Raw genomic sequence first — 24,423 nt, 5'->3', positions numbered from 1 at the left:
GTGAAGGCGGTGCCGGCAGCCAGGGGAAGGAAGGCCTATTTTTGCACGAATCTTCGTGCATCAGGCCTCTAGTGTTTATATAAAACATCAATGACTATCATTAAAAAAATAAGTAAAAACTTAATCTATAGAAGGAAGTCTAGATAATATCATACCAAGAAAATGTAGCAGTATTTTTTTATTTGCTTTTAGCGATTTGCAAGGCATGTTCAGTAAATACTCAGGCATGGGAAGACTGCACTTTCCCCAGCATGTGCCATGATCTAGTTTCTTGCAGTAGCAGCTGGTCAGAGGAACACAATGCTACTTCTTTTGCTGTTAAATCAAATTCTTCCACTTGCCTTAGGGAATCAAACTAGCCCATTTTACCTGTCTGTCAACTTATTAAAGGAAAAGAAATGAACTTAGTTAAATCACAAATGTAGCAGAGAACATTCATTCTAATTATAATTTCCTCTTCCTGGAGGAAATTCGATTAAAAAATTTTTTTTAAACTTTGTAAATAATCCACAAAGGCCTGACAAAGTTCATGATCTCAGGCATTCAAACCCATCTCCCGAACTGGAGTGATACCATATCATTTGTGTGCGCAGCTATCCTTCCTTCTCACTGGGTTTATGCATCACTTGCACATGATGACATCTTTCAAGTCCTATTAACATGTGGGCCAACAAACATTAAACTTTGTTCCCTTCGAAAATAACTTTCCATTGGAGAAGTCAGAGAACAGAGAGAAGTCACCTGAGAGCCGTTCTTCAACATTCAAGTTCTTCTCGACGTTAAAACAAACCATGTTCCCTTAGTTTTCTTCCCTCCATGCCCCGCATTTGCACCGATTCTCGCTGCATACAGACCCCTCCGTCCCCCGCACTCCCGGCGCCTATGAACAGCAGCCGGCACTACCGCGGGCTGTGAACTGAAATCCCAGGGCTCCTCCCAGGTGCGTCCGGCCCGGGCCCTCCAGGCGGCCGAGAACCGCAGCTCTTTCCCTGCAATTTTCCTTCAGAACCACTTTCGCTTTCCTTCCCTCCTCAGCCCCGCGGACCCGTGCGTGTGGCAGAGGCGAGAGGCAGCCGCCGCAGGGAAGGCCTCGGGCAAAGCAGGCTCATCCCCGCCTCACCTGCACCTCCAAGGCCGCAAGGCCTGGGGCTCTCCCTCCGGCCCGGGCGCGGCCAACCCTCGCTTCCCCGAGGCAGGGCTCGGCTCGGTCCCTGCCCCCGGGCCCGTCGGCCGGCCACCCGCGGGGCCGCGGCAGCCCCTGGAGCCCCGCCAGCCGGGATGGGCGTGGGCCCCGGCGGCCACCGCCCCGCCAGCTCCGGCTCCGAAGGAGAAAGTGCGCCCCTCCCGCTACGCCGGCCCCGACCTACCTGCGAGGGAACGCGGGGCTCCTGGACAGCGGCCGCGGGCCGAAGGCGGGCGCCGAGGCGGCCGGAACCCCTCCCGGGGACCCCGAGGACGCCGGGTGGGGCAGGGCGGGGAGAGACGCCGGGGGGCGGCCGCGGGCCAGCGCGGCCCGTCGCGAGGGTCGCGGGGACCTGGCTCTCCCCTCAGCACCAGGCCATTGCCGCCGCCGCCATTTTGCCTTCCACTCGGTGTCGCCGCCGCCGTATTCCGCCGCAGGTTTCCCGGATGTGGGCATTTCCCGGCGTCGCTTGCGCGGGGGCCGAGGACTGGGGGCTTCTGCCCGCCCGGCCGCCGGCAGAGAGCGCCGCCTGCGGCCTCCCGCCCTCCGCCCTCTGCCCTGCGCCCGCCGCCCGCTCCCCTGCGTGGGGCCAGCGGAGCCCCGCGCCGCCCCCGCCCGCGCTGCCAGGTCACTCGCCCCGGCGCGGCTCGGGGACCGCGCTCTCGCTCGCCGAAGCCCACGCACGGACCTCACTGTTGTTATATGTCGGTCGAGCTCTTTCTATGGCGATTATAGAATAAAGATGCGCATCTCAAGGAGCTTAATTCGCAGAAGGAAACAGCAGTGAGTTGCTCTCTGAAACCTCGCTGTGTTCATCAGGATTCGGGATTTTTAGAGGCTTTGAAATAAAATGATTTTTGAAATAAAATGAAAGGTCTCGTTTCCCCAGTAAATCCTTGAATTTAAGTATTTTCCAAATATATTCTTGAGCCAAGAAAAATTAACCGAGTTTCGAGATTTTTATGTCAACCAGATCAGCAGAAAAGTCTTTATTGCCATAATTGGAATAACAGTGACGGTGAGGTTTTATTTTCGGTTAAATTGGGAATGTGATGCCGTAACCGGTTTGGCTCAGTGGATAGAGCATCAGCCTGCGGACTGAAAAGTCCCAGGTTCGATTCCGGTCAAGGGCATGTACTTTGGTTGCGGGCACATCCCCGGTGGGGTGTGCGGGAGGCAGCTGATCAATGTTTCTCATTGATGTTTCTGGCTCTCTAGTCTTCTCCCTTCCTCTCTGTACAAAATCAATAAAAAATATATTTTAAAAAAATTGGGAATTTGGGATGGAATCATTGGGCACATGATGTTTGAAAGCACCGTTTGTAGACCGCCTTTGCCAGTTCTGCCTCTTGAAAATGTAGGCAAGTTGGTGTTTTGAAATCCCCTTTCATCATTTTTCCAATAGAATTTACCAAATTTTTTAAAATTAAGACTTCTTTTTCTGATGTTACTGGCTACTGTATCCAAAAAAATTCAAATGTAAAAAGAATAGACTATATTAAAAGATTACATTCTAAGAGCACTTGGTTGAAAATCAACGTTCCAGCCAAAGCCAGTTTGGATTCCAGTCGAGGACACATGCCCGGGTTGCAAGCTGATCCCCAGTAGGGGGCGTGCAGGAGACAGCATCATTGATGTTTCTCTCTCCCTTCCTCGCTGAATTAAATGAAAATACATTTTTTTAAAAAGAAAGAAAATCAATGTTTCACAACACAGAGTTTGTGCAAGGTAGAGGATTTGACCCAAGGTGGTCACTCAATAACCCTAGTTTTCACTTTCTTCCACTGGGGACTAAATAATCTCTAGGTCCCGTTCAGCCTCCGCATTATATGAATCTGTGTTCACAGGCTTGCCTGCGTTTGGAAGCGTGTACTACCCACAGCTTTGTCACCTCTGTCATCAACCCATAGAACTTCTTGACTTAAGTTTCTCAATTCTCTCTTAGCATAAAGACAAGTATCTCCATAGACTACTGTCTTTGGGGAAATTCCTCGATAATTCATGGAGTGGGGTGAATTGCTCTAAGACTAGGAGAGTAACTGCTATGAAGTAGGGGGACAGAAGAGGAGGAGGAGAGGAGAGATCCAGAGAGAACCTGTAAGATTAAAAGTGGCTGAGACTGCAGGTGGGAGTGGGGGTGAAGGTGAAAGACCAGGAAGATGCTTACAAGGGGCGCTGGATGTCTGGGAATGGCAATATCGGCCTTCATTTGAAGGTCTTTGCATTGCTGTGATGGAAAACCCTTGGTCCAGCCAGTTTACTCACCTCTTCAACGCTTCATGGAAGTGGCAATTTTTTTTTCATTTTTTAATAGGGGCAAAATTTCATATTTGGGTGATCGTAGGAACTGGGCATGGAAGCAGTCTGGAGACCACGTTGTGGTCCTGAGAGCATCAGTCCTCCTAGGATTTCAGTCTTAGGGGAAGGCTAGATTATGAGCAGCCTCCTTGAGGGCAGAGAACCTGTATAAATTATTTGGAATTCTGATCAGATTGGTCTCTTCTCCCCCATTTGTTTATTCAAGCATTTACTTATAGAATTGTGGACTTGTGGATATTTTATATTTTGGGTATTTTATTTTGTTGAGCAATTGTTTCAACTTTGACTATTGGGAACTTTTCCAGTTGGTTTTTGTGTCCCTTTGACCTACTCCCATTATTTTTTGTTGTTGTTATTTTAGAATTTCCTTACTTTCTGGCACTACAAGATGCTGCAAACTATCTTGTATTATTTCCAAACCCTCCAAGTAGCCCTAGTTCCTTTTATTGGAAAATGGTATTAAAAACCAAATCTGGTGCCAAAACCGGTTTGGCTCAGTGGATAGAGCGTCAGCCTGTGGACTGAAAGGTCCCAGGTTCGATTCTGGTCAAGGGCATGTACCTTGGTTGCGGGCACATCCCCAGTGAGAGATGTGCAGGAGGCAGCTGATCGATGTTTCTAACTCTCTATCTCTCTCCCTTCCTCTCTGTAAAAAATCAATAAAATATATTTATTTAAAAACCAAATCTGGTGTCTGGGTGTGCTTATTGCTACTAGGGTATCATTGCTTGTATGACCTCTCCGGCAAGAGATTTTTAAATTTAAGTTCATTCCATACTATGTGCAGGGGTAAAAACTGTTTGGATTTGTTATGGCTATTATTTTAGAGTCTAATATTAATTACAGTTTACCTTCATACATCCATGGCCTGCACAAAAATTGTTTTGACAGTGAATTCATTTCTGGTGGCTTTGTTAGGCTAGTCAGCTACTGTCCCCCAAAGTTGTCATGACACTTTGGAATTGAACATGTTTACTTTTAATTAATTAAAAAAAATTATGTGATCAATTATAGTCTTTCTCCTTTCTCATCATGCCCATCCCTCCATGGCTTCTTCCCTCTATGTACACCTCTATTTTAGTGAAATGTTGGAAATTATTTTGATGCTAAGATGACTGCAGTCCAGGATGTTGCTGTTAGTTGTTCTACATTGCTACCAAACATTAGTCATGGTTCAGAATGAGGCCAATGAAATAGTCTAAACAATTGCATGTCATAGTTTGGGAGCTCCCTAGGTTTCAGATCTATAAAATAAGAGCACTGCTTCAGACCATCTAATTCATTGAGCGAGATAACACACTGAAACCATAAGCTTAAATGATACAAACTATATAATAGTGAACTTATACACTTCTTGGACAAGATTCTAGAATGGATAATTGTTGTTGAATTTTTTCATTGATTTCAGAGAGGAAGGGAGAGGGAGAGAGAGAAACATCCATGATGAGAGAGAATCATGGATCGGCTGCCTCCTGCACGCCCCCTCGGGATCGAGCCCGCAACCCAGGCATGTGCCCTGACCAGGAATCGAACCCGGGACCCTTCAGTCCACAGGCCGACGCTCTATCCATTGAGCCACACCAGCTAGGGCAGAATGGATTATTGAAAGGATATTTCCACAGTACTATGAAACAGAAGTATAACTCACAAAGGACAAGGAATGTTTCAATTATGCCAACTTTTTGGTAGAATAGCTATAGCACAGATGTTTTCTCAAAATACTAGTAGTCTTGTGAACAAGAGAAATGGGGCAGAATATCAACAAATTAGGTTGGTTTATAAATATTTCAGTGACTGTAGCCAAATATCAGTGATTCGTGTGTCACTGCTGATTGAGAGGACTCTAGGAGTGGGCCGAAGTACCTCGGTCCATTTAACCTATTTCCTAACTAATGGGACGAGAGTACAGAAAGCATGCTGGACAATTCTGAAAATAATTTGTTTCTCCGGCCCCGGTGTGGTAGGGACGACCCCAGTGAGGTTGAAACGGCCCCCGTGAGGTAGGGACGACCCCAGTGAGGTTGAAACGGCCCCCGTGAGGTAGGGACGACCCCAGTCAGGTCCAAACGGCCCCGGTGTGGTAGGGACGACCCCGGTGAGGTTGAAACAGCCCCCGTGAGGTAGGGACGACCCCAGTCAGGTCGAAACGGCCCCGGCGTGGTAGGGACAACCCCGGTCAGGTTGAAACGGCCCCCGTGAGGTAGGGACAACCCCGGTGAGGTTGAAACAGCCCCCGCGAGGTAGGGACGACCCCAGTCAGGTCGAAACGGCCCCGGCGTGGTAGGGACAACCCCGGTCAGGTTGAAACGGCCCCCGTGAGGTAGGGACGACCCCGGTGAGGTTGAAACAGCCCCCGTGAGGTAGGGACGACCCCAGTCAGGTCGAAACGGCCCCGGCGTGGTAGGGACAACCCCGGTCAGGTCGAAACGGCCCCCGTGAGGTAGGGACGACCCCGGTGAGGTCGAAACGGCCCCGGCGTGGTAGGGACAACCCCGGTGAGGTTGAAACGGCCCCCGTGAGGTAGGGACGACCCCAGTCAGGTCGAAAAGGCCCCGGTGTGGTAGGGACAACTCCGGTCAGGTTGAAACAGCCCCGGTGTGGTAGGGACAACCCCGGTGAGGTTGAAACAGCCCCCGCGAGGTAGGGACGACCCCAGTCAGGTCGAAACGGCCCCGGCGTGGTAGGGACAACCCCGGTCAGGTTGAAACGGCCCCCGTGAGGTAGGGACGACCCCGGTGAGGTTGAAACAGCCCCCGTGAGGTAGGGACGACCCCAGTCAGGTCGAAACGGCCCCGGCGTGGTAGGGACAACCCCGGTCAGGTCGAAACGGCCCCCGTGAGGTAGGGACGACCCCGGTGAGGTCGAAACGGCCCCGGCGTGGTAGGGACAACCCCGGTGAGGTTGAAACGGCCCCCGTGAGGTAGGGACGACCCCAGTCAGGTCGAAAAGGCCCCGGTGTGGTAGGGACAACTCCGGTCAGGTTGAAACAGCCCCGGTGTGGTAGGGACAACCCCGGTGAGGTTGAATCGGCCCCCGTGAGGTAGGGACGACCCCAGTCAGGTCGAAACGGCCCCGGCGTGGTAGGGACAACCCCGGTCAGGTTGAAACGGCCCCCGTGAGGTAGGGACGACCCCGGTGAGGTTGAAACAGCCCCCGTGAGGTAGGGACGACCCCAGTCAGGTCGAAACGGCCCCGGCGTGGTAGGGACAACCCCGGTCAGGTTGAAACAGCCCCGGTGTGGTAGAGACAACCCCAGTCAGGTTGAAACGGCCCTGGTGTGGTAGGGACGACCCCGGTGAGGTTGAAACGGCCCCCGAGAGGTAGGGACGACCCCGGTGAGGTTGAAATGGCCCTGGTGAGGCTCAGACGGCCCTGGTGAGGTTGAGACTACTCCAGTGAGGTTGGGACAAATAAAGGGGACCAGTATGGACTGATGAACAGGTGTAGATACAGAAGCAGAGCAACATTGAACAGAATGTTAAACTACAATGGGGAGCCTGGGGAGGGTTGGGGGGGGGGGGATTAAGAGACCAACTGAAGGACTTATATGCATGCATATAAGATTAACCAATGGACACAAGACACGGGGCGGGGGGGGGGGGGGGGGGGTAGGGGCCGGGGGAATGTCATGGGGGGGAAAAAGGAGACATATGTAATACTCTTTGTAATACTTTAAGAAATAAAAATTATTTAAAAAAAAAAAAAAAAAAAAAAAAAAAAAAATACTAGTAGTCTTGTGAACAAGAGAAATGGGGCAGAATATCAACAAATTAGGTTGGTTTATAAATATTTCAGTGACTGTAGCCAAATATCAGTGATTCGTGTGTCACTGCTGATTGAGAGGACTCTAGGAGTGGGCCGAAGTACCTCGGTCCATTTAACCTATTTCCTAACTAATGGGACGAGAGTACAGAAAGCATGCTGGACAATTCTGAAAATAATTTGTTTCTCCGGCCCCGGTGTGGTAGGGACGACCCCAGTGAGGTTGAAACGGCCCCCGTGAGGTAGGGACGACCCCAGTGAGGTTGAAACGGCCCCCGTGAGGTAGGGACGACCCCAGTCAGGTCCAAACGGCCCCGGTGTGGTAGGGACGACCCCGGTGAGGTTGAAACAGCCCCCGTGAGGTAGGGACGACCCCAGTCAGGTCGAAACGGCCCCGGCGTGGTAGGGACAACCCCGGTCAGGTTGAAACGGCCCCCGTGAGGTAGGGACGACCCCGGTGAGGTTGAAACAGCCCCCTCGAGGTAGGGACGACCCCAGTCAGGTCGAAACGGCCCCGGCGTGGTAGGGACAACCCCGGTCAGGTTGAAACGGCCCCCGTGAGGTAGGGACGACCCCGGTGAGGTTGAAACAGCCCCCGTGAGGTAGGGACGACCCCAGTCAGGTCGAAACGGCCCCGGCGTGGTAGGGACAACCCCGGTCAGGTTGAAACAGCCCCGGTGTGGTAGAGACAACCCCAGTCAGGTTGAAACGGCCCTGGTGTGGTAGGGACGACCCCGGTGAGGTTGAAACGGCCCCCGAGAGGTAGGGACGACCCCGGTGAGGTTGAAATGGCCCTGGTGAGGCTCAGACGGCCCTGGTGAGGTTGAGACTACTCCAGTGAGGTTGGGACAAATAAAGGGGACCAGTATGGACTGATGAACAGGTGTAGATACAGAAGCAGAGCAACATTGAACAGAATGTTAAACTACAATGGGGAGCCTGGGGAGGGTTGGGGGGGGGCGGTATTAAGAGACCAACTGAAGGACTTATATGCATGCATATAAGATTAACCAATGGACACAAGACACGGGGGGGGGGGGGGGGGCGGGGGGTAGGGGCCGGGGGAATGTCATGGGGGGGAAAAAGGAGACATATGTAATACTCTTTGTAATACTTTAAGAAATAAAAATTATTTAAAAAAAAAAAAAAAAAATAATTTGTTTCTCAAGAAAAGATTCCGAGGGGATTGTTAATTCTTTCCTATATTGAAATAAAATGTGTCTTCTTAGAACACGAAGGATGGACCTATAGTAAGGACCAAACCCACCTGCATTAACTCAATATGGGAAGTATGGCTTAAGCATATCCTGTGTGAAAACTTAAGGGTTAAGTTCAATAGTCAGCAGTCTAATTGAACAAATGTCAGAATTACTCAAATAAACTCAACACAGCATTACAAAAGAGTACTGTGCCCGTAATCAGGATAAGATTTCTATCATATTCACAAGTGAGGCAGACACTCCCTGGAAAAGTATTCATTTTAGAAGTCTCACTTTAAAGTTGGCCTTTGGAAAATGGGAGTATTTTTGTAAAAAGGAAATAAGATTAGGATTTAGTTCAGTTTGCACTGAGGCAGTGCTTACTATGGACCAGATATTGTATTAAATATTGTCAGTGTAACACCCACACATGGGCTCTGCTTGTAAGCTTGTGGTTCAGTAGAGGGAGAAAGGCTGCTTAACACACTGCTCTAAGCACAATGTAAGCTCTGCACAATGGGCTTTAGAAACAGTACAATTTAGCCCACATTGTCAGAGGTCAGGGAAGGCTTTCTTGAGAAAATGACACCTAAAAGGAGTCCAGAAGAGTAAGCAGGATCTAGCCAACTAGGGCAAGAAAGGCTGGGACGGGAACCTTGCCCTCAAGAAACCAATGAAGGGATCGACTAAGAAGTTCCACCCTAAAGTAGCTATAATATGTAGCTACTCGAATAAGAGAGGAATTAAAATTTTTGTGGCTCCTGAGGATAGAAGACAAATGGAAGCCTATTTCAATTCAGTATATGAAAAACTCATTTATTTAGTGAAACCTTATGGTTAAGTACCCCAACATAATGCAAATTCAATAAATGAATTGGTGATGGGCTTTGTCTCATAGCAGGCTCACATGATCATTTTATTAACCCACAATAACATTATTCTACCTTTTCTTTACAGGACCGTTTTGAGTCCCACTCACATACTAAAACCCTGCCATCATGGCTGGATCAAATAGAGTTGTCCAAATGATGAGAGGCTGCACGGAGTATTTTCAAATATATGGGTGAGAATTTGTTGTGAATGCTGTGGGAGGGACGATCAGATGTAGGCTGGAGATGCCCTAAAGTGCCTCCCACCTCTGAGATCCTGCAGCTCTCAAAAAAACCATTTCATAGTTTCATGAAAGGCAGTAAGTGACAAAGAGCAAATTCATATATTAGTGTTTAATTTATACTACTTAAAACTTGTTTCTTATTAAATGTATCAAATGTAACACTATTCAAATGTACTTTCTTTTACATATGGTTATAAATACCCTTAAATCAAAGCAAAGCTTAAAACTTAAAAATCACCAACGGGTTCCTGTCCTTGTTATCCTGTCCTTTGTTTCCAGTCCAAGCAAAGCAAAGCTTGAAATTTAAAACTGTTTCCAGTCCCAGCTAATATTTTAAGCCTAGACGTCTGGCTCCTTCCCTTTACCATCACTCACTATAATGACCCAGGGAAATTGTATACATTGCTGCTGGAAACTGACAAGCGTGCTAACATGTATGAAACCTTCAAACTTTACAGCAGCAGATAATACAGGTAAGAGCAGAGGCACAACAAGCATGCCATTTACTGTACATGGAAAATGTACCACCGAAGAGCTAGCTAGGGTCTTCGACCCAGAGCAAGGTTAGCCTGCTGCCCTAGCTGGTTTGGCTCAGTGGATAGAGCGTCGGCCTGCGGACTGAAGGATCCCTGGTTCAATTCTGGTCTAGGGCTCATCCCCAGGTTGTACACTTGATCTCCAGTAGGGGGCGTGCAGGATGCAGCCAATCGATGGATCTCTTATCATTGATATTTCTACCTTTCTCTCCCTCTCCCTTCCTCTCTGAAATCAATAAAAATATATTTCCTTTTAAAAAGGAAGTTAACCTGCTAACTGTAATGGGAGGGTGCTTGTACTGGGTGAAAAGGGACACTGTAGCTTAGGCTGCAGCATGACATTCGTACAAATGAAAACATAAAGTCAAAGGAAAATTCATAGCTATGTTTATATGATTGAACCCATGTGTTTACTGGTAGGGAATGTGCATCTACAAATATATATTTCATTTTCACAAAACAAATTATATACACTGATGAATAAAAGAAATATAAAAGACTATTAGTTGAGGCTATAAGTAGTTAAGATTTGTTTTTCTGTAATGAATTACTTTTGTAATAACAGAAATTTTAAAAAATTGATCCCAGCAATAACATTATAAACAGGTTAAAAATTCCTATCAGCAACATTTTCTTTCCTTCTAATTATTTGGAATTCAGTTACTTATTATCTTTAATGAAACATTTTTGAGCCAAATATAAAAAAGCAGATTCATATACATATTCCATTTTTAAATACTGACAAAGAAACAAAAACAAAAAACCCTGAGATAAGGTGGCATAAAATTTTTTGAAAATATTAAGGGAAAAGAGCAAAACTTTACCATAATTACTATTATTGGAATTATAAAGCACATGAGCACACTTCAATAATGCATTTAATCTAACACATTATGGAAAGACAATGTCATACTACTGTCTCAAAACACTATGGAAGGTCATCATTAACATTTCCAATAAGGATAAAGACAGCAAAATCCTTTACTTTTACCACACTATCACACTAATCTCATACATGTTACCTATCAAATGTTAGTTTCAAAATCGGCTCACTTATCAATGTCAAATTCTATTTTAATGCATAATGTCCGGTTTGGCAATTTTCGACTACACTATAAAACTAAACAAAGGCAAAAATCCTTAAGAAAAATTGCATTTTTTTTTTCTTTTCAAGAAAAATAAAGTTGGGTATAAGCAGTTGATAAAGTTCTGTTCAAACATAGTCTATTAAAGGAACCTGTCAAAACATTTTCCCCTTTAAAAAAATTTGTCAGTTTTTTGTTCTACTCAATTATTTCTGGAAAAGTTTATTAAAATTATTAAAGAAATAAAATGTGAAAGGATTGAAGAAAACATTTGCAATAAAAAGAATAAACGCTAACACTGGCTAATGCCACATACTATTGATAACAAGGACAGGAACCCGTTGGTGATTTGACAGCTCACATCAGAAATGAAGAGCAGCTTCCACGAGCTGTCCAGGAGGGTGTCTGAAGGCAGGGTATTCATCAACACGAGGATCCTCTGACATTCTTCCACAAGTTCCCGTTCCTGTGCCATCAGTCACCTAACAGATTCTGCAACTGTTAGAAGACTATCCAGCTAACAAAATCCAAACCTGGGCATTGCCATTAATGAGTTTACTACAAACGTCACATTTTTCATTAATAAAAGTTTGCAGAGAAGTTGGAATTTGAAAGACTATTTGTATGTTTTTACCTGATATCTTATAATTATAGTATTTTCATGAAAAAAGTTGTCTAGTAACATAAATTGCTTCTGAATCGGTTCCACAAACAAGACAAGGACCTAAAACATCCAAACTGTTCACAGACAAAGTCCTGTTGGGAAGCAAGCTTGTGATCTCAATCCGGTCTCTCGCAGGATCAGTACTGAGCCAGGAGCTTATAAGAGACTGGTGAACATTAGCCTGGTTACTAATGCTATGAGACAAAAATGTACTATTTCTTCCTCCTGGGAGAAAAAAAAAGGAGGGAAATATTTCAAGACTAATTTTACATCAGTGAACATCCAAAATTCTATTGATATTTTTTAAAGGCAATGACTTAAACTTGTTTAATTCTCAGAATAACAGCTTGATTATTCATGATTACACATCACCATTTCTTACCAAAGGCCTATTCCGTGACATTAAAACTCAAATTTCCATGGGATAATATGGACATCAAACTACAGGCAAAGCAGATTTATGCTGACCCTGTCTTTCTGTTCATTCTTTAATGGAAAGTGTCAGAAATGTAGCAAAATGGTCAGAAGAAACGTAGAATAAATAAAGAAAAAAATAAAATATAGTCAACTTGCTTTAGCTTTCTTTTACCCTTTATTTTAGGTAATTTATCTTAAAAGCAGAATTTTAGAACACTACCAGATTATAAACTTTTATCTCTAACAGTGCTCTGTATTTAATATAGAAGTGAAGCAGTATATTTCAGTTTAAGCCATTATTTGAAATTTTCTTTCCTTTCAACTTTTTGCCAAATCAAATAAAGACAGATTTCATTTATTCAAAATGTGGCCGAGTAACTGTGTGCCAGGCTCTGTGCTCAATGTGGGGGATACAAGGCGAAGTCCCTGATGTCTTCAAGCTTAATGACTAGTAAAATGTTTTAAAATTATTTTTAAAATATATTTTTATTGATTTCAGAGAGGATGGAAGAGGGAGAGAGGGATAGAAACATCAATGGTAAGAGAGAATCATTGATCGGCTGCCTCCTGTACAGCCCACACTGGGGATCAAGCCTGCAACGTGGGCATGTGTCCTGACCAGGAATCAAACCCTGGTTCATAGGTCGACACTCAACCACTGAACCACCGGCCAGCATAATCTTGCTCATTCTTGAAAGCCCAGTGAACTTCCTTCTCTAAGCTTTTGAAAGCAACACTAGTTCATGCTTCTCTCTTCCTTCCAGGAACCCTCAGCACTGTATGTACACCACCAATTTACTAGTTATAATATTTATGATTTAACGTTTCATGCTCCTTTATAAGTATTTTCAATAGTTTGCACAGATTATATTTGTTTTACCCTTTCACTGTGTCTAATACTGTGCCCTGCAATACTAGACACAGAATATAGTAAATTATTTTATTTCTAGCCTAACAAAGGTTCTTCAAACAGTGAAATCTCAAATGTTAGATAACGGGGGCAGAGGAAGAAGTAAAAACCAAGTGCTTAGTTAATCCTTAAAGTTATTTTTCTCCATAAATAAAGTCAGCACAAACATGCTACACGTTGGGAGGAGGGTGGAAGGGGTTGATTGGGGGGGGGGGGGGGGGGGGGGGGGGCGGGCGGGCAGGCAATCTGTTATACTTTTTTAAAAAAATATGTTTTCTTGATTTTTTACAGAGAGGAAGGGAGAGGGATTGAGAGTTAGAAACATCAATGAGAGAGAAACTTCAATCAGCTGCCTCTTGCACACCCCTTACTGGGGATGTGCTCGCAACCAAGGTACATGCCCTTGACCGGAATCGTACCAGGGACCCTTCAGTCCGCAGCCCGACGCTCTATCCACTGAGCCAAACCAGCTAGGGCTGTAATACTTTTAATAATAAAGATAAATTTAAAACAAACAAACAAAAAACCAACACTACATGATTTACACAATCCATACTTCTCCACATTGTTTTCTGGAGAAGTTTTAGATTTCCCCTTGGTTTTTCGTCTTTTACTCCTCCTATATTTTACATCACACTTGAATACTGTGAAATTAACATTATTAGAATCACTGTGATAAATCTCCTACCTGGTCTCCCTGCCTCTACTTTTACCATCCCTCTCCTCATAGTCCATTTTCCATACAATAGCCACAGTGACCCTAGCTGGTGTGGCTCAATTGGTTGGAGCGTCTTCCCATACACGGAGAGGTCACAGGTTCCATCCCAGGACTAGGTGGAGGGAACCAATCCATGTTTCTTTTTCACATCAGTGTTTCTTTCTCTCCCCTGCCCCCGCCCCTCTCTTTCTCCTTCCCTCCCTCCCTCTCTCTCTAAAACCAATAAAACCTGCCCTGGCTGGTGTTACTCATTGGTTAGAGCATCGCCCGTGCGCCCCCCCCCCCCCCCCTCCCGCCCCCACTTCCCATTCCTGGTCAAGTGCATGTACCTGGGTTTAAGGGTTGGATCTCTGGTCCTAGTCGGGGCAAGTGTGGGAGGCAACCAATCAATGTGTCTCTTTCACAGTGATGATTCTCTCCCCTCCCCTCCCCTCCGCCCCCTACTTCCACTCTCTCTAAAAATCAATGGGAAAAAATATCCTTGAGTGAGAATAAACAAAAAAAAAAAAAACAAAACAAAACTTTTTACCCTGGTGAAAGAGTGATGATTTTTCAGGCACATCTGTGGAGGCATCCCAATGCCACAGGGATCCATCTTCAGAACAGGTAAATAGATGATCTGGGTTGGATGGGTGAAAGTGAACTTCCCACACTAAAAGATAAGAACCAAGAAGCTTATGCTGTGCAGATTAAACAAACATTAAAGCCCTATCTGTAGGCATCATCTTCCATTAACCTCCATCACACACCTTCGAACCCCAAGTCTGAAAAAAATTAAAGGCTTCAGAATTAAGCCATACTATAACTCTTCATACTACGGATAGGATAAAGGAGCCAAGTAAATCTACATGTGTATCGGGCCAGCAAAAGAATGAAAATAAATGCTAATCATTTGACCTATTACATTTTTTTAAATGTAAAAGTATGGCAATGGAATACTTCTGAAAATTTTTTTCTAAATATTAGTTTAGGTTCTCTTATTTTCAGTTCCTGTGTCATTAACATATGCAGGTTATATTACTAGAAAGACTGAGAGAGACGACCATAAAAGTAATATACAAATGAAATTCAAAGAGGCAGAGTCCAATTTGGCACATGCCAGGACTGAACACTTTTCTTCTGTATCACAGAAATAGCTACTAGCTCCCAGCAAACCAAAACCTGGAAATGCTCTAAGAATCTGGGGTCCAGTTTCAGATGGAAGGCTTTTAAGAAGCCACGTTAGGATTGAGGAATCCTCAAGCTCTAAACTTTATGAGAACATTGTGTGCCCATAGACATCTGGGAGCCCATGTCTGGCCAGGGTGCCTTATGAAGTTCTCTGCAGCACGCAGATGAAACAGGTAGTCTGTGGACAAGGGTTTTGTGATTCTGGGTCAGGTGACCCTAAAAAGGCAGCATATATACAAAATTTAAAAAAGAAAAAGAAAAAAAAGGCAGCACAGAAAGTGCCTGAGGTATAACATAAAAAGTGCAAGGCACGTGTTTGCAAGCTGGTAATTTTCATTCTGACATTTACCACAATTAAACATCATGTCACAAACCATAAAAAGGTCACCTTCCTTAGCAGGAAAGGAATGTGTTCTGGGTGAGTCCCTGTATAAAGTGCATTAATACTGCTTCATTAAAACAAAGTGAAACAAAACAACCCATAGAGCCACAAACAAATGCCCAAATAAAGATTCTTTTTCTTTTGTTAAAAAAAAGGAACGCTTCACGAATTTGCATGTCATCCTTGCGCAGGGGCCATGCTAATCTTCTCTGTATCGTTCCAATTTTAGTGTATGTGTTGCCAAAGCGAGCACCAAATATAGATTCTTAAGTATTTATTTATTTTCAAATTAGAAAACAAAGCTCCATAAAACATCTCTTTCTAGCAAAGAGTCAGGATGAATTCAAGGTAATACAATACATTACATTTGTATGTTTACTGCCTAACAATATAGTTTAAAAGGGGCTAAGTTAAAAGGGCCTGGGTAAGTTAAACAGCAGTTAAAAAGGGACTGGTAAGAAAAGATCTGAAAATTTGTAATTCTACTACCACTGTGTTAGCCAACATCAGACTCTATGAGGGCATACCTTTATTCCTTTTTATTCATTTATTTTCTTGGGCACAACTATAAATGGAAGAGACAAAAACTTTTCTATCCTTTTATCTGCTTTATCTTAAATATAATCTCAAAAGTCATTTATCTGTCCAAGGTAATAAGGTGAAACTTATTAAACAGAAGTTGCAGTACTAGTATAACATGTCCTTTCGTACTTTTATTCAAGCATTAATACAGATGACTAGAGCATAGTCCCATACACCAAAAAGGTTGCAGGTTCGATTCCCAGTCAGGGTGCGTAAGGGAGGCAACTGATCAATGTTTCCCTCTCATATTGAGGTTTCTCTCTCTCTCCTCCTCCCTTTCTCTCTGTAAAATCAATAAAACATATCCTTGGGTAAGGATTAAAAACATTTCTATTCAGCCTAAAAAACCCCCATCAATTTTCAGTCTGACAGTTACCACAATTAAACATTATGTCTCTGCCCCTCCCTTCCACTGTGTCTAAAAAATCAATGGGAAAAATATCCTTGCATGAGGATTAACAAAAAATTAAAATAAAATCAATAAAAACATACTTTAAAAAAATATCAAAAGAAAATAAGTACATAAGGGTGAACAAAAGCAGGTGAATCACTGTGGTTTTGGATATAATAATGAAACATATTAAAGAACTTAAATGTCAAATAAAAAGAGATAAGTTATTACATATTTATACAATTGAGCCAAAAGCTATGATGCAAGACAATCCATGTGTACCGTTACAGTGTATCATATAACTCACCCAACAAAAACTACGTATCTCCATAACACTTACTTTCAGCTTCATGAGCCTTCAGCAGAGACACAGGCATAGTACCTTGTCTAACATCCCAAATACTCAACATTCCATCCTGGCCCCCAGTAGCTACAACATGCTGCTGGTTGGGATGTCTATCAACACAGTGGAGTGGCACTCGGTCACCAGTCCTTTTATGGGAGATACAATAAAATCAAATGTTGTAAAGGATACTTACTTTGTATGACCCATGAAACATGTTTCATTCTAGTAGCTAAATGATAATTTTGTGGCTACATCTGCTGGCTGAATTTAAATCATGTCCCCAAACTGACTACATTAAATATACTTCTGCCCTAGCCTGTTTGGCTCAGTGGATAGAGGGTCAGCCTGCCAACCAAAGAGTCCCGGGTTCGATTCCAGTCAAGGGCACGGACCTTGGTTGCAGGCTTCTCCCTGGCCCATGCCCTGGCGGAGACATGTGCAAGAGGCAACCAACTGGTGTTTCTCTCTGTCTTTCCCTCTCTCTAAAAAATCAATGGAAAAATATCCTCGGGTGAGGATTAACCAAATAAATAAATAAATACTTTTTTAAATATTAGAAATTGGGGGAGGGGATGTTTAAAGCCAAAGTTATTCATTCTCTCTTCAATTTGGGAGGCGTAGGGAGCAAGATAATCTGATGGCATGATGTGCAAAACACATTTCCATTTCTTGGCTTTTAAAAAACATTAGAGCACAGGCCTGTGTGGTACAGTTGGTTGAAGTCCTCTTGTACACCAAACAGTCTCGGGTTCGATTCCCAGTCAGGGCACATACCCAGGTTTGGGGCTCAATCCCTGGGTCAGGATGAGTACGGGAGGCAACTAATCAATGTTTTCCTCTCACACTGATGTTCATTTCTCCCTCTCTCTCTCTCTCTCTCTTCTCTCTCTCTCCCGTCCCCTCTCTAAAATCAATAAAATACATATCCTCAGGTGAAGATTAAAAGAAAACAAAAACCTGAGATTTTATTTTTCTCCCAGTCATACCTAGAATATTATACTCACTGTTAATAGAATCATTTGATGAGCAAAAATAAATTCCCCATTAAATAATATAAACTTCAAGGAGATAAAGACTCTGAATCAAGATAGCAAATACCTACTAAATGCAGCATGGCAGTATCAAACCCATCAAATTATACTTTTTTTATCAAATTTAAATAGGAATTATTCTCTTAAAATGCAATATGGTTTAAAGTCAATTGCTATAAATGACTGAACAAATTAATTTTGCATTACACTACTGAAATTACAAATTAAAACTTACAGTGATAATATTTGAGAGGGCTCATTTCCTTGTTGTCTGAAATCCCATATTTTCAATTGTCCAATTGAATTTACTGTAAGAATCTCAGGAGTTCGAAGGAAGGTTACAGCATGCAGTGTACTGCTATCTGCATTGTCTACAAATTAAGAAAACAGCAGTGTGTGTTAATGGGTCCCCTGTGGAATGAAAATCTTAAATCATGTTCTTTTTAAAAAGTTATTATTTTTCTAATTTTTAAATAGCATTCTTTTTATGGAACTATTACATAGGTCAAGTGAAATTTTAAATAGGTCACAGTTTAATTTCTATAAAAAAATGTAGTCTTATTCTGCTGACTCAAATTTATCTTTCCTTATCAACTAATTCTCATCTCTGTGAAGTCCTTCTTCTTTGTTATATGGTCCTTTCCTTCTTCCTACAGTATTTAAGCTCAAACCATAAAACATAGTATATACTTATAAACTTTGTCACACTCCTCCCAACTGCCACCAGGCAATGGTCCTTAAACAAGTGGTGCTTCTCAGAACTAAAATTGATCATAAACTACATAAAACACTGATTCATGAGCACAATCCATAGAAGTTTTGATTTAGGTCTAGGTTGGTGGGCTATTAAAAATCTCCTTAGGCAAGTCTTTGTGAAACATATAGAACTACTACACTAGAATAACCCTTCTAAAGCACAACAGGCAGTATATCACCAGTTTACTCAAACATTTCCACCAGCTCCTTACTGTCCATCCAACAAAATGTAACCTCAATGGCTATGCATTAGACTCTTCACAACCTGGTCACACTTTACCTTCCTTGCTTTCTCTCTCACCTCTCCTATATAAACATATAAGGTCAAAACACTCTTTCTGTCATTCTCTAAATGGCCCTATCCTGCCTCCTCACTATTCCCTTTGTCTGGTGTGCCATCTTTTAGTTATTTATGGTCTAGAACCTTGATTAAATTAACTGCCACCTGCCCCTCAATTCTTTATCCAATAACTCACTCCAGCCAAATATCCTGATAAAGGGATTCTGCTTTGTACATTTCTATATCCCTGAAACACCTAGCACTGTACCTACTTAGCACAAGATGGGTGCTCAATTTTTCTTACCTATAGTTCTCACAGCTTCCTTGTGATCAACTCTGAAGAGATTTATTCGACCATCTTCTCCAACTGTGACAATCTCTGGGCTATTGCACACAACACCTGTGCATGGTGCACTGCTACAGGAAGGACTGCCAGGACCCGTGTGGTAGTGAGCTGTTGTCCACTGCTGGCTGACTGACAGAGTCTAGGAGTCAGAAATGAAGATATAATCAACCAAAGTAAAGTTCTAAAAAACTAGCACTTTTCCCCAACTGAGCGTTTTAAAATTCTCACACCCTTCTAGGAAATAACTCTCTCCTTTTTCATTTGTATTTCCAAATACGAAAATCTAGAACCTACTTCCATCAAAGCTCTGTATACAATGGGTTAGATTTTAAAGGAACACTGTCCAAAAATATCCCAATCTTATCTCAAACTAAAGAAATGGTTTTTAGGTATCTGGTAGTAGTGTGTTCAAAAGCAACTTTAAATTTTTTCTTATTTTATTTTTATTGATTTCAGAGAGGAAGTGAGAAATTGAAACATCAATTATGAAAATCACTGATCAGCTGCCTCCTGCATGCCCCCTACTGGGGATCGAGCCCACAACCTGGGCAGGTGGCCTGACCAGGAATGGAATTGTGACCTCCTGGTTCATAAGTCAAAGCTCAACCACTAAGCCACACCTGCTGGGCAAAGAAACTTCAAAATTCTTTAGGGCATTAGCCTAAGATAAATCTCTATAGAGCTTTCTTAATGACTCCATTAAGGAAAACAGTAAGGGCTTGGTCTTACACTTACTAGGCATGCTTATAAGGAAGGTGACCTTTATGAATTCCTAAATCTAAATAAGCACTCTCTTCCAGGAACTTAAAACTGTTACTACAAGTGAGGCCATTGTAAAGGACTGCCCTCACCACTATGCAGTGAAGATCAGCACTCTTAGTACACAAGACAGACATCGATAAAATGTCAGTGGTGATGGAAGGAGACTTGGCTTGGGGCGATGAACACACAATACAATGTACAAACGATGTACTGTAGAACTATACCCCTGAAACACGTACAATTTTATTAACCAATGTCACCCCAATAAATTCTATTTTTAAAAAGGGGAAAAAAGTGTCAAGTCTTCATACAGCATACCCTCTCTTCTAATTAAAACCGAGATTCTAGCCGAAACCGGTTTGGCTCGGTGGATGGAGCATCGGCCTGCGGACTGAGGGGTCCCGGGTTCGATTCCGGTCAAGGGCATGTACCTGGGTTGTGGGCACATCCCCAGTGGGAGGTGTGCAGGAGGCAGCTGATCGATGTTTCTCTCTCATTGATGTTTCTGACTCTCTATCTCTCCCCCTTCCTCTCTGTAAGAAATCAATAAAATATATTTAAAAAAATAAAAAATAAAACCGAGATTCTAGCCACAGAAGCAAAGTGGCTGTTCCTGTTCTCTTTCATGATACCTGAGCTAGAAAGTTCTCTTTCTTCAAAGTCCAGAATAAGAACTTAAAAGAATTACAGAAAAATCACTTGCCAGATACTACATTGTTAGATCCAAACGAACAGAATTTAAGACTATCCAATTTCAATAAAAATTCACACAAACATAGCTCTAGAATTAACCTACTAAAAGATGGGTAATGTAACAATTTTTCTCCTGCATGTTTTGAGATTATAAAATCTTATTATTTGTGTCATTATTAAGTACAGTCTTCTTTAAGCCTTCCTAAAAATAATTAAAATACAAATTCAGTTTTCAAACAGCATTTCTTTACCTGGTTGTTGGGATGGAGAAGGAAAACTGTAACACATCCTGTTGACGAAGCAGCTACGATTCTTTCCTGGTCGAAAAACTAAGTAGAAAATTCCTGCTTGTTAATAGATTCAGAAATATCAATAGGGAGGAAGCTCATTTGTTTAACTTAATTAGCAGTGATAACAACTTTAAAATGCAAAGATCCTGTAAATGCTAAGCAAATAAAATGTGACTTTCTAAATCTGAAAGTCAAAACTCCTATTCAAATAAAAGTATTTTTGTGAAGAAAAAATAAACTATTCCCCTAAACTCGTTAGTCTATAATTGATTTAATTAATTTTGGACCACTACCATAAAGCTTTGGACAACCTTCTATAGAAGAAAATGCAGGGACTTAAAGTCAGGCAGACCCAGGATATGAACACTTAATTCCATCCCACCGCTTAATAATTGCCTCGAGACCTTAGCCAAGTTAAACTTTCTGAGCTCAGGTACACCTTTACGAGGGGAGAACTAATCCCTACTTAGGGGGTTGTGAGAATTCAAAGGGCAAAAACAATTAAATTCTCTTTCGGAGCATTTCTCATATAGCATGTGCTCAAAAGATCTTCGTGTCAGTTTTCTCCTTGATAAAACAGATAACAATCCTTGACTCACAAGCAAGCAATGAGAATTAACTTACGTGAAATTCCCAAAACAGTGCTTGGCACACAGAAGGTAGTCAATTAATTTTTTTTTTAAAAGCTCAAGATGAAAAACTAAGATTAAATCCACATCCCCTGCCCCAGTCCTGATTCTGTCATCCAGTAGGCTATATGCTCGCGAGTCATAACCGATAGAGAATTCAGTTTGCTGTGAACCGGGGCGAGGCGAGACACACTTTAAGGCCCTTTGCATCTCTAAATGAATTCCTCTCCGCTTTTAAACACTTCGCTGACGGATACCACGCAGACTTACTTGTAAATCCATAACGTCACCGTGGTGCCTGGTACCGCACAATACCTGGTGGTCTCCTTCAAACCCTCCATCAGAGTCCAAGTTCCCCAAATCGCCAATAGACCACACTAAGACACGATTTTCCTGCAAAGCAGAAAGTTTCATCTGGAGATGTATACGTTTAGCTCTCGGAAATGTAAACCTGCATTGCCTCCCAGCAATCTTGCTTTAAAAGCAGCTCAGAATAACGAGGGAAGTCTGAGCACACCATCGATGGTTCGGAGCCCGAGACGGGGACTCGGGGGCCGGAGAAAGGCGACGGGGGCCGGGAGGGAGGAGGCGGGGGCTCCCTGGCCCGCGGGTGCGCTACCTCGTTGTCCCAAGAGCCCGTAGCGAAGGTCTCCGCGGTCTGCAAACTCCCCGAAGGTACCGGTCGCCAGCGGGTTTTGCTGATTTTCTGAGACACGAACTTGGCATAAATTTCCTCCATGCCGAAATCCCCGCAATACAGCCAGCAGCGCAGCGCAGCGCGCGCCACTCCAGCCCGCCTCTTCCCGCGGAGCCCTGATTGGGCGGGCCTGACGGTGGCTGCGGAGGGCCAATTCTCTTCCGCCGCCGGGCGCGCACCACCGCCCGCCCTCCCTCCAGGGAGAGTTTATGGGCAGGTCCTAGTACGGCACGATCTGCTCCAAATCTGCAAAGTCAGGTAGGAACACTGACTCAATGCATTTGTGCAAAAATTGCGCAATGTAAAACAGATTTAAGAGCAAACACAAAACAAAATCAAGTAAGAGAAACCACCTGGTAGCTACGCCTGAGCATTCAGTTTTACATTTCACGGTGCAGAGAAGAGTCCAAATCCTTAAATTCTCACGAAAGTACATCCCATTAACACACCAACTTCTTATTCTAAACCTCTCCCTCTTTGTTTCCCAAATAAATCCTTTGCTTCAAAGTTGTTACCGCACACTGTCCATGTCTACAGTTGGAATTCTGAAGACTCCAGTTCTAATTTTGACGACCATTGCTTAGTTGTGTAACCTTCAATTCATTTATGTATACAATTAAGAATGAGGTGATAGGTAGCGTTGATGCCCAGAAGTCAGTGTTGTAGGTTCCTTCATGCTTTTGTTTACACCTTTAATACCCTCTTATTCCTCTTTTCTCAGAATCCTACCCATCTTTCCAGGACCAGTTCCTTCCCATATCTTTTCCTGATTAGCCCATGATCATTCTAAACAAAAGAGAACTTTATATTTTGACCACTAATAGCACTTAAATTTTACCCTTTGTTGCTAGTTTTCTTTTGATGCAGATCCCCAATTGGGACGTAGATCATCTTTTAAAAAAAAAATCTCCTTTATACAATATTTATAATGGTGTGTTGGTTGTCAGCTTTAGAGAGATACCAGGTCTCATTGAGGATTGAGACTGGTTTTGTTTTGTTTTAAATGGAAGACTATCAGGAAATCACAGATGAAATGGATAACTGTTAGTCCCAAACTGACGATTTTATTCCTAATACTGAAGTAAAGAACACTGTTTTGAGTGTGGTTTCATTTATGGTCATAGAATCCCAGAAAGTGGGCAATGTATATTTCGGATTGGGAGTAGACTGAGTATCACATATGACAAAACCTCGTGAGAATTAGAATTTGAAAATTGCTGACGCAATAGCATAAATGTCTTGACATAGCTTTTTCTTCCTTATTAGTTTGTTGGGCTAAATGATGACTGGATGCTGTCAGTCTCAGTTCCGATTAGGAGTCAGCAAGTTCCCTGCAGGGTCCTCGCTCATCGTCTTGCGCAGCTGACAGCTATAACGCTGGTGTCTAGTCTAACGGTAGAATTTGTGGGGCTTAATTTGCTGAAAACGCACACTTGTGTTTGGATACTGTGGCATTTTTAACCATGTACATTGTTCTAACATGTAAAGCATTCCCCACCTGACCCCTATCCCCGCCCCCGCACACCCATATGTCACGGTATTCTTCCATTCTCTGAATTTGTGTTTTAGGATCTCAAAAGTCTCTGCGAACCAAACACTGATGTACTTGTCACAAAGCCAGAGACTGGAGAACTCGGGTTAAAGAGAGCCTTTGCCCTCCGGTGCTCCTATTACGATGATTCAGGCTCCACCACAGGGAACTCGGACTCGACTCAACCTAAATATTAGTCAACAGGGTTGGGTGAGGCAGGACGGAGAAAGCCCACCATCTAGCAATCTGAACAGCTATAGGAGCAGACCCGCGGCTCGCAGCAGCTGACCCATCGGCGACTGCAGAGCCACCGGCAGCGGAGGAACCACATCGGCCCCGCCGTCCCGACACCGCGCGGGGTGAGCGGAGCCGCAGCAGGGCACCCGCGGGGGCCCACCCCGCCTGGCCGCGGGGCAAACCCAGCAGGGAGGCGGCCTGCAGCCCGAGGCCTCGCAAAGGGACACGCAGCGGCGGCGGCCGCGCTGACTCGGCCTCGCCTCGCCTCGTGTCCCCGGGAGCCGCAGCGGCCACCGGCGCGGGCCGCGCAGCTCCAGGCCACCCGCGCCCGCGGCCCCACCCAGCCGCGCCCAAGCCCGCGCGGCATCACAGAGCGCATGCGCGTCGCGGGGC

At 43.8% G+C, this 24,423-nt stretch overlaps 2 protein-coding genes and 1 non-coding gene across 3 annotated transcripts in view; all 3 read right to left on the bottom strand.

Moving 5' to 3' along the window:
* Positions 1-1,587, bottom strand: part of LATS1 (large tumor suppressor kinase 1) — a 34,101-nt gene extending 32,514 nt beyond the window's left edge. The window contains exon 1 of the mRNA XM_070417479.1: positions 1,368-1,587. The gene's annotated coding sequence lies outside the window, so the exon portion shown is untranslated. The remainder of the gene's footprint in view (positions 1-1,367) is intronic.
* An 8,081-nt stretch (positions 1,588-9,668) lies between these two features.
* On the bottom strand, positions 9,669-22,311 carry NUP43 (nucleoporin 43). Its single transcript, XM_070417475.1, has 8 exons — positions 22,185-22,311; positions 21,836-21,958; positions 20,898-20,975; positions 19,150-19,330; positions 18,045-18,180; positions 16,773-16,924; positions 14,437-14,559; positions 9,669-12,087 (listed from the first exon to the last, which is right to left on the bottom strand). Exons 1-8 carry the CDS (start codon positions 22,302-22,304, stop codon positions 11,858-11,860), a joined length of 1,143 nt encoding a protein of 380 aa, XP_070273576.1. The 5' UTR covers positions 22,305-22,311; the 3' UTR covers positions 9,669-11,857.
* Positions 15,606-15,712, bottom strand: LOC139013428 (U6 spliceosomal RNA). Its single transcript, XR_011472061.1, has one exon. It is a non-coding gene; the product is annotated as a U6 spliceosomal RNA (small nuclear RNA).
* Positions 22,312-24,423: the final 2,112 nt, after the last annotated feature.

The sequence above is a fragment of the Myotis yumanensis genome, unplaced genomic scaffold (genome assembly GCF_028538775.1).
Source record: "Myotis yumanensis isolate MYYU_CA2020_CCGP unplaced genomic scaffold, mMyoYum1.0.hap1 SCAF_6, whole genome shotgun sequence".
Lineage (NCBI taxonomy): Eukaryota > Metazoa > Chordata > Mammalia > Chiroptera > Vespertilionidae > Myotis > Myotis yumanensis.
The sequence above is the reverse complement of the archived record's forward strand: the minus strand, read 5'-3'. Positions and strand labels throughout refer to the sequence as shown.

Coding starts and splice junctions, on each gene's coding strand:
- NUP43 (XM_070417475.1), bottom strand. CDS start 22,304: ATGGAGGAAATTTATGCCAAGTTCGTGTCTCAGAAAATCAGCAAAACC. Junction 18,181..19,149: donor GGAAGCTGTGAGAACTATAG/GTAAGAAAAATT, acceptor CTTAATTTGTAG/ACAATGCAGATAGCAGTACA. Junction 12,088..14,436: donor ATCATCACTCTTTCACCAGG/GTAAAAAGTTTT, acceptor TTTTTCTCCCAG/GAGGAAGAAATAGTACATTT.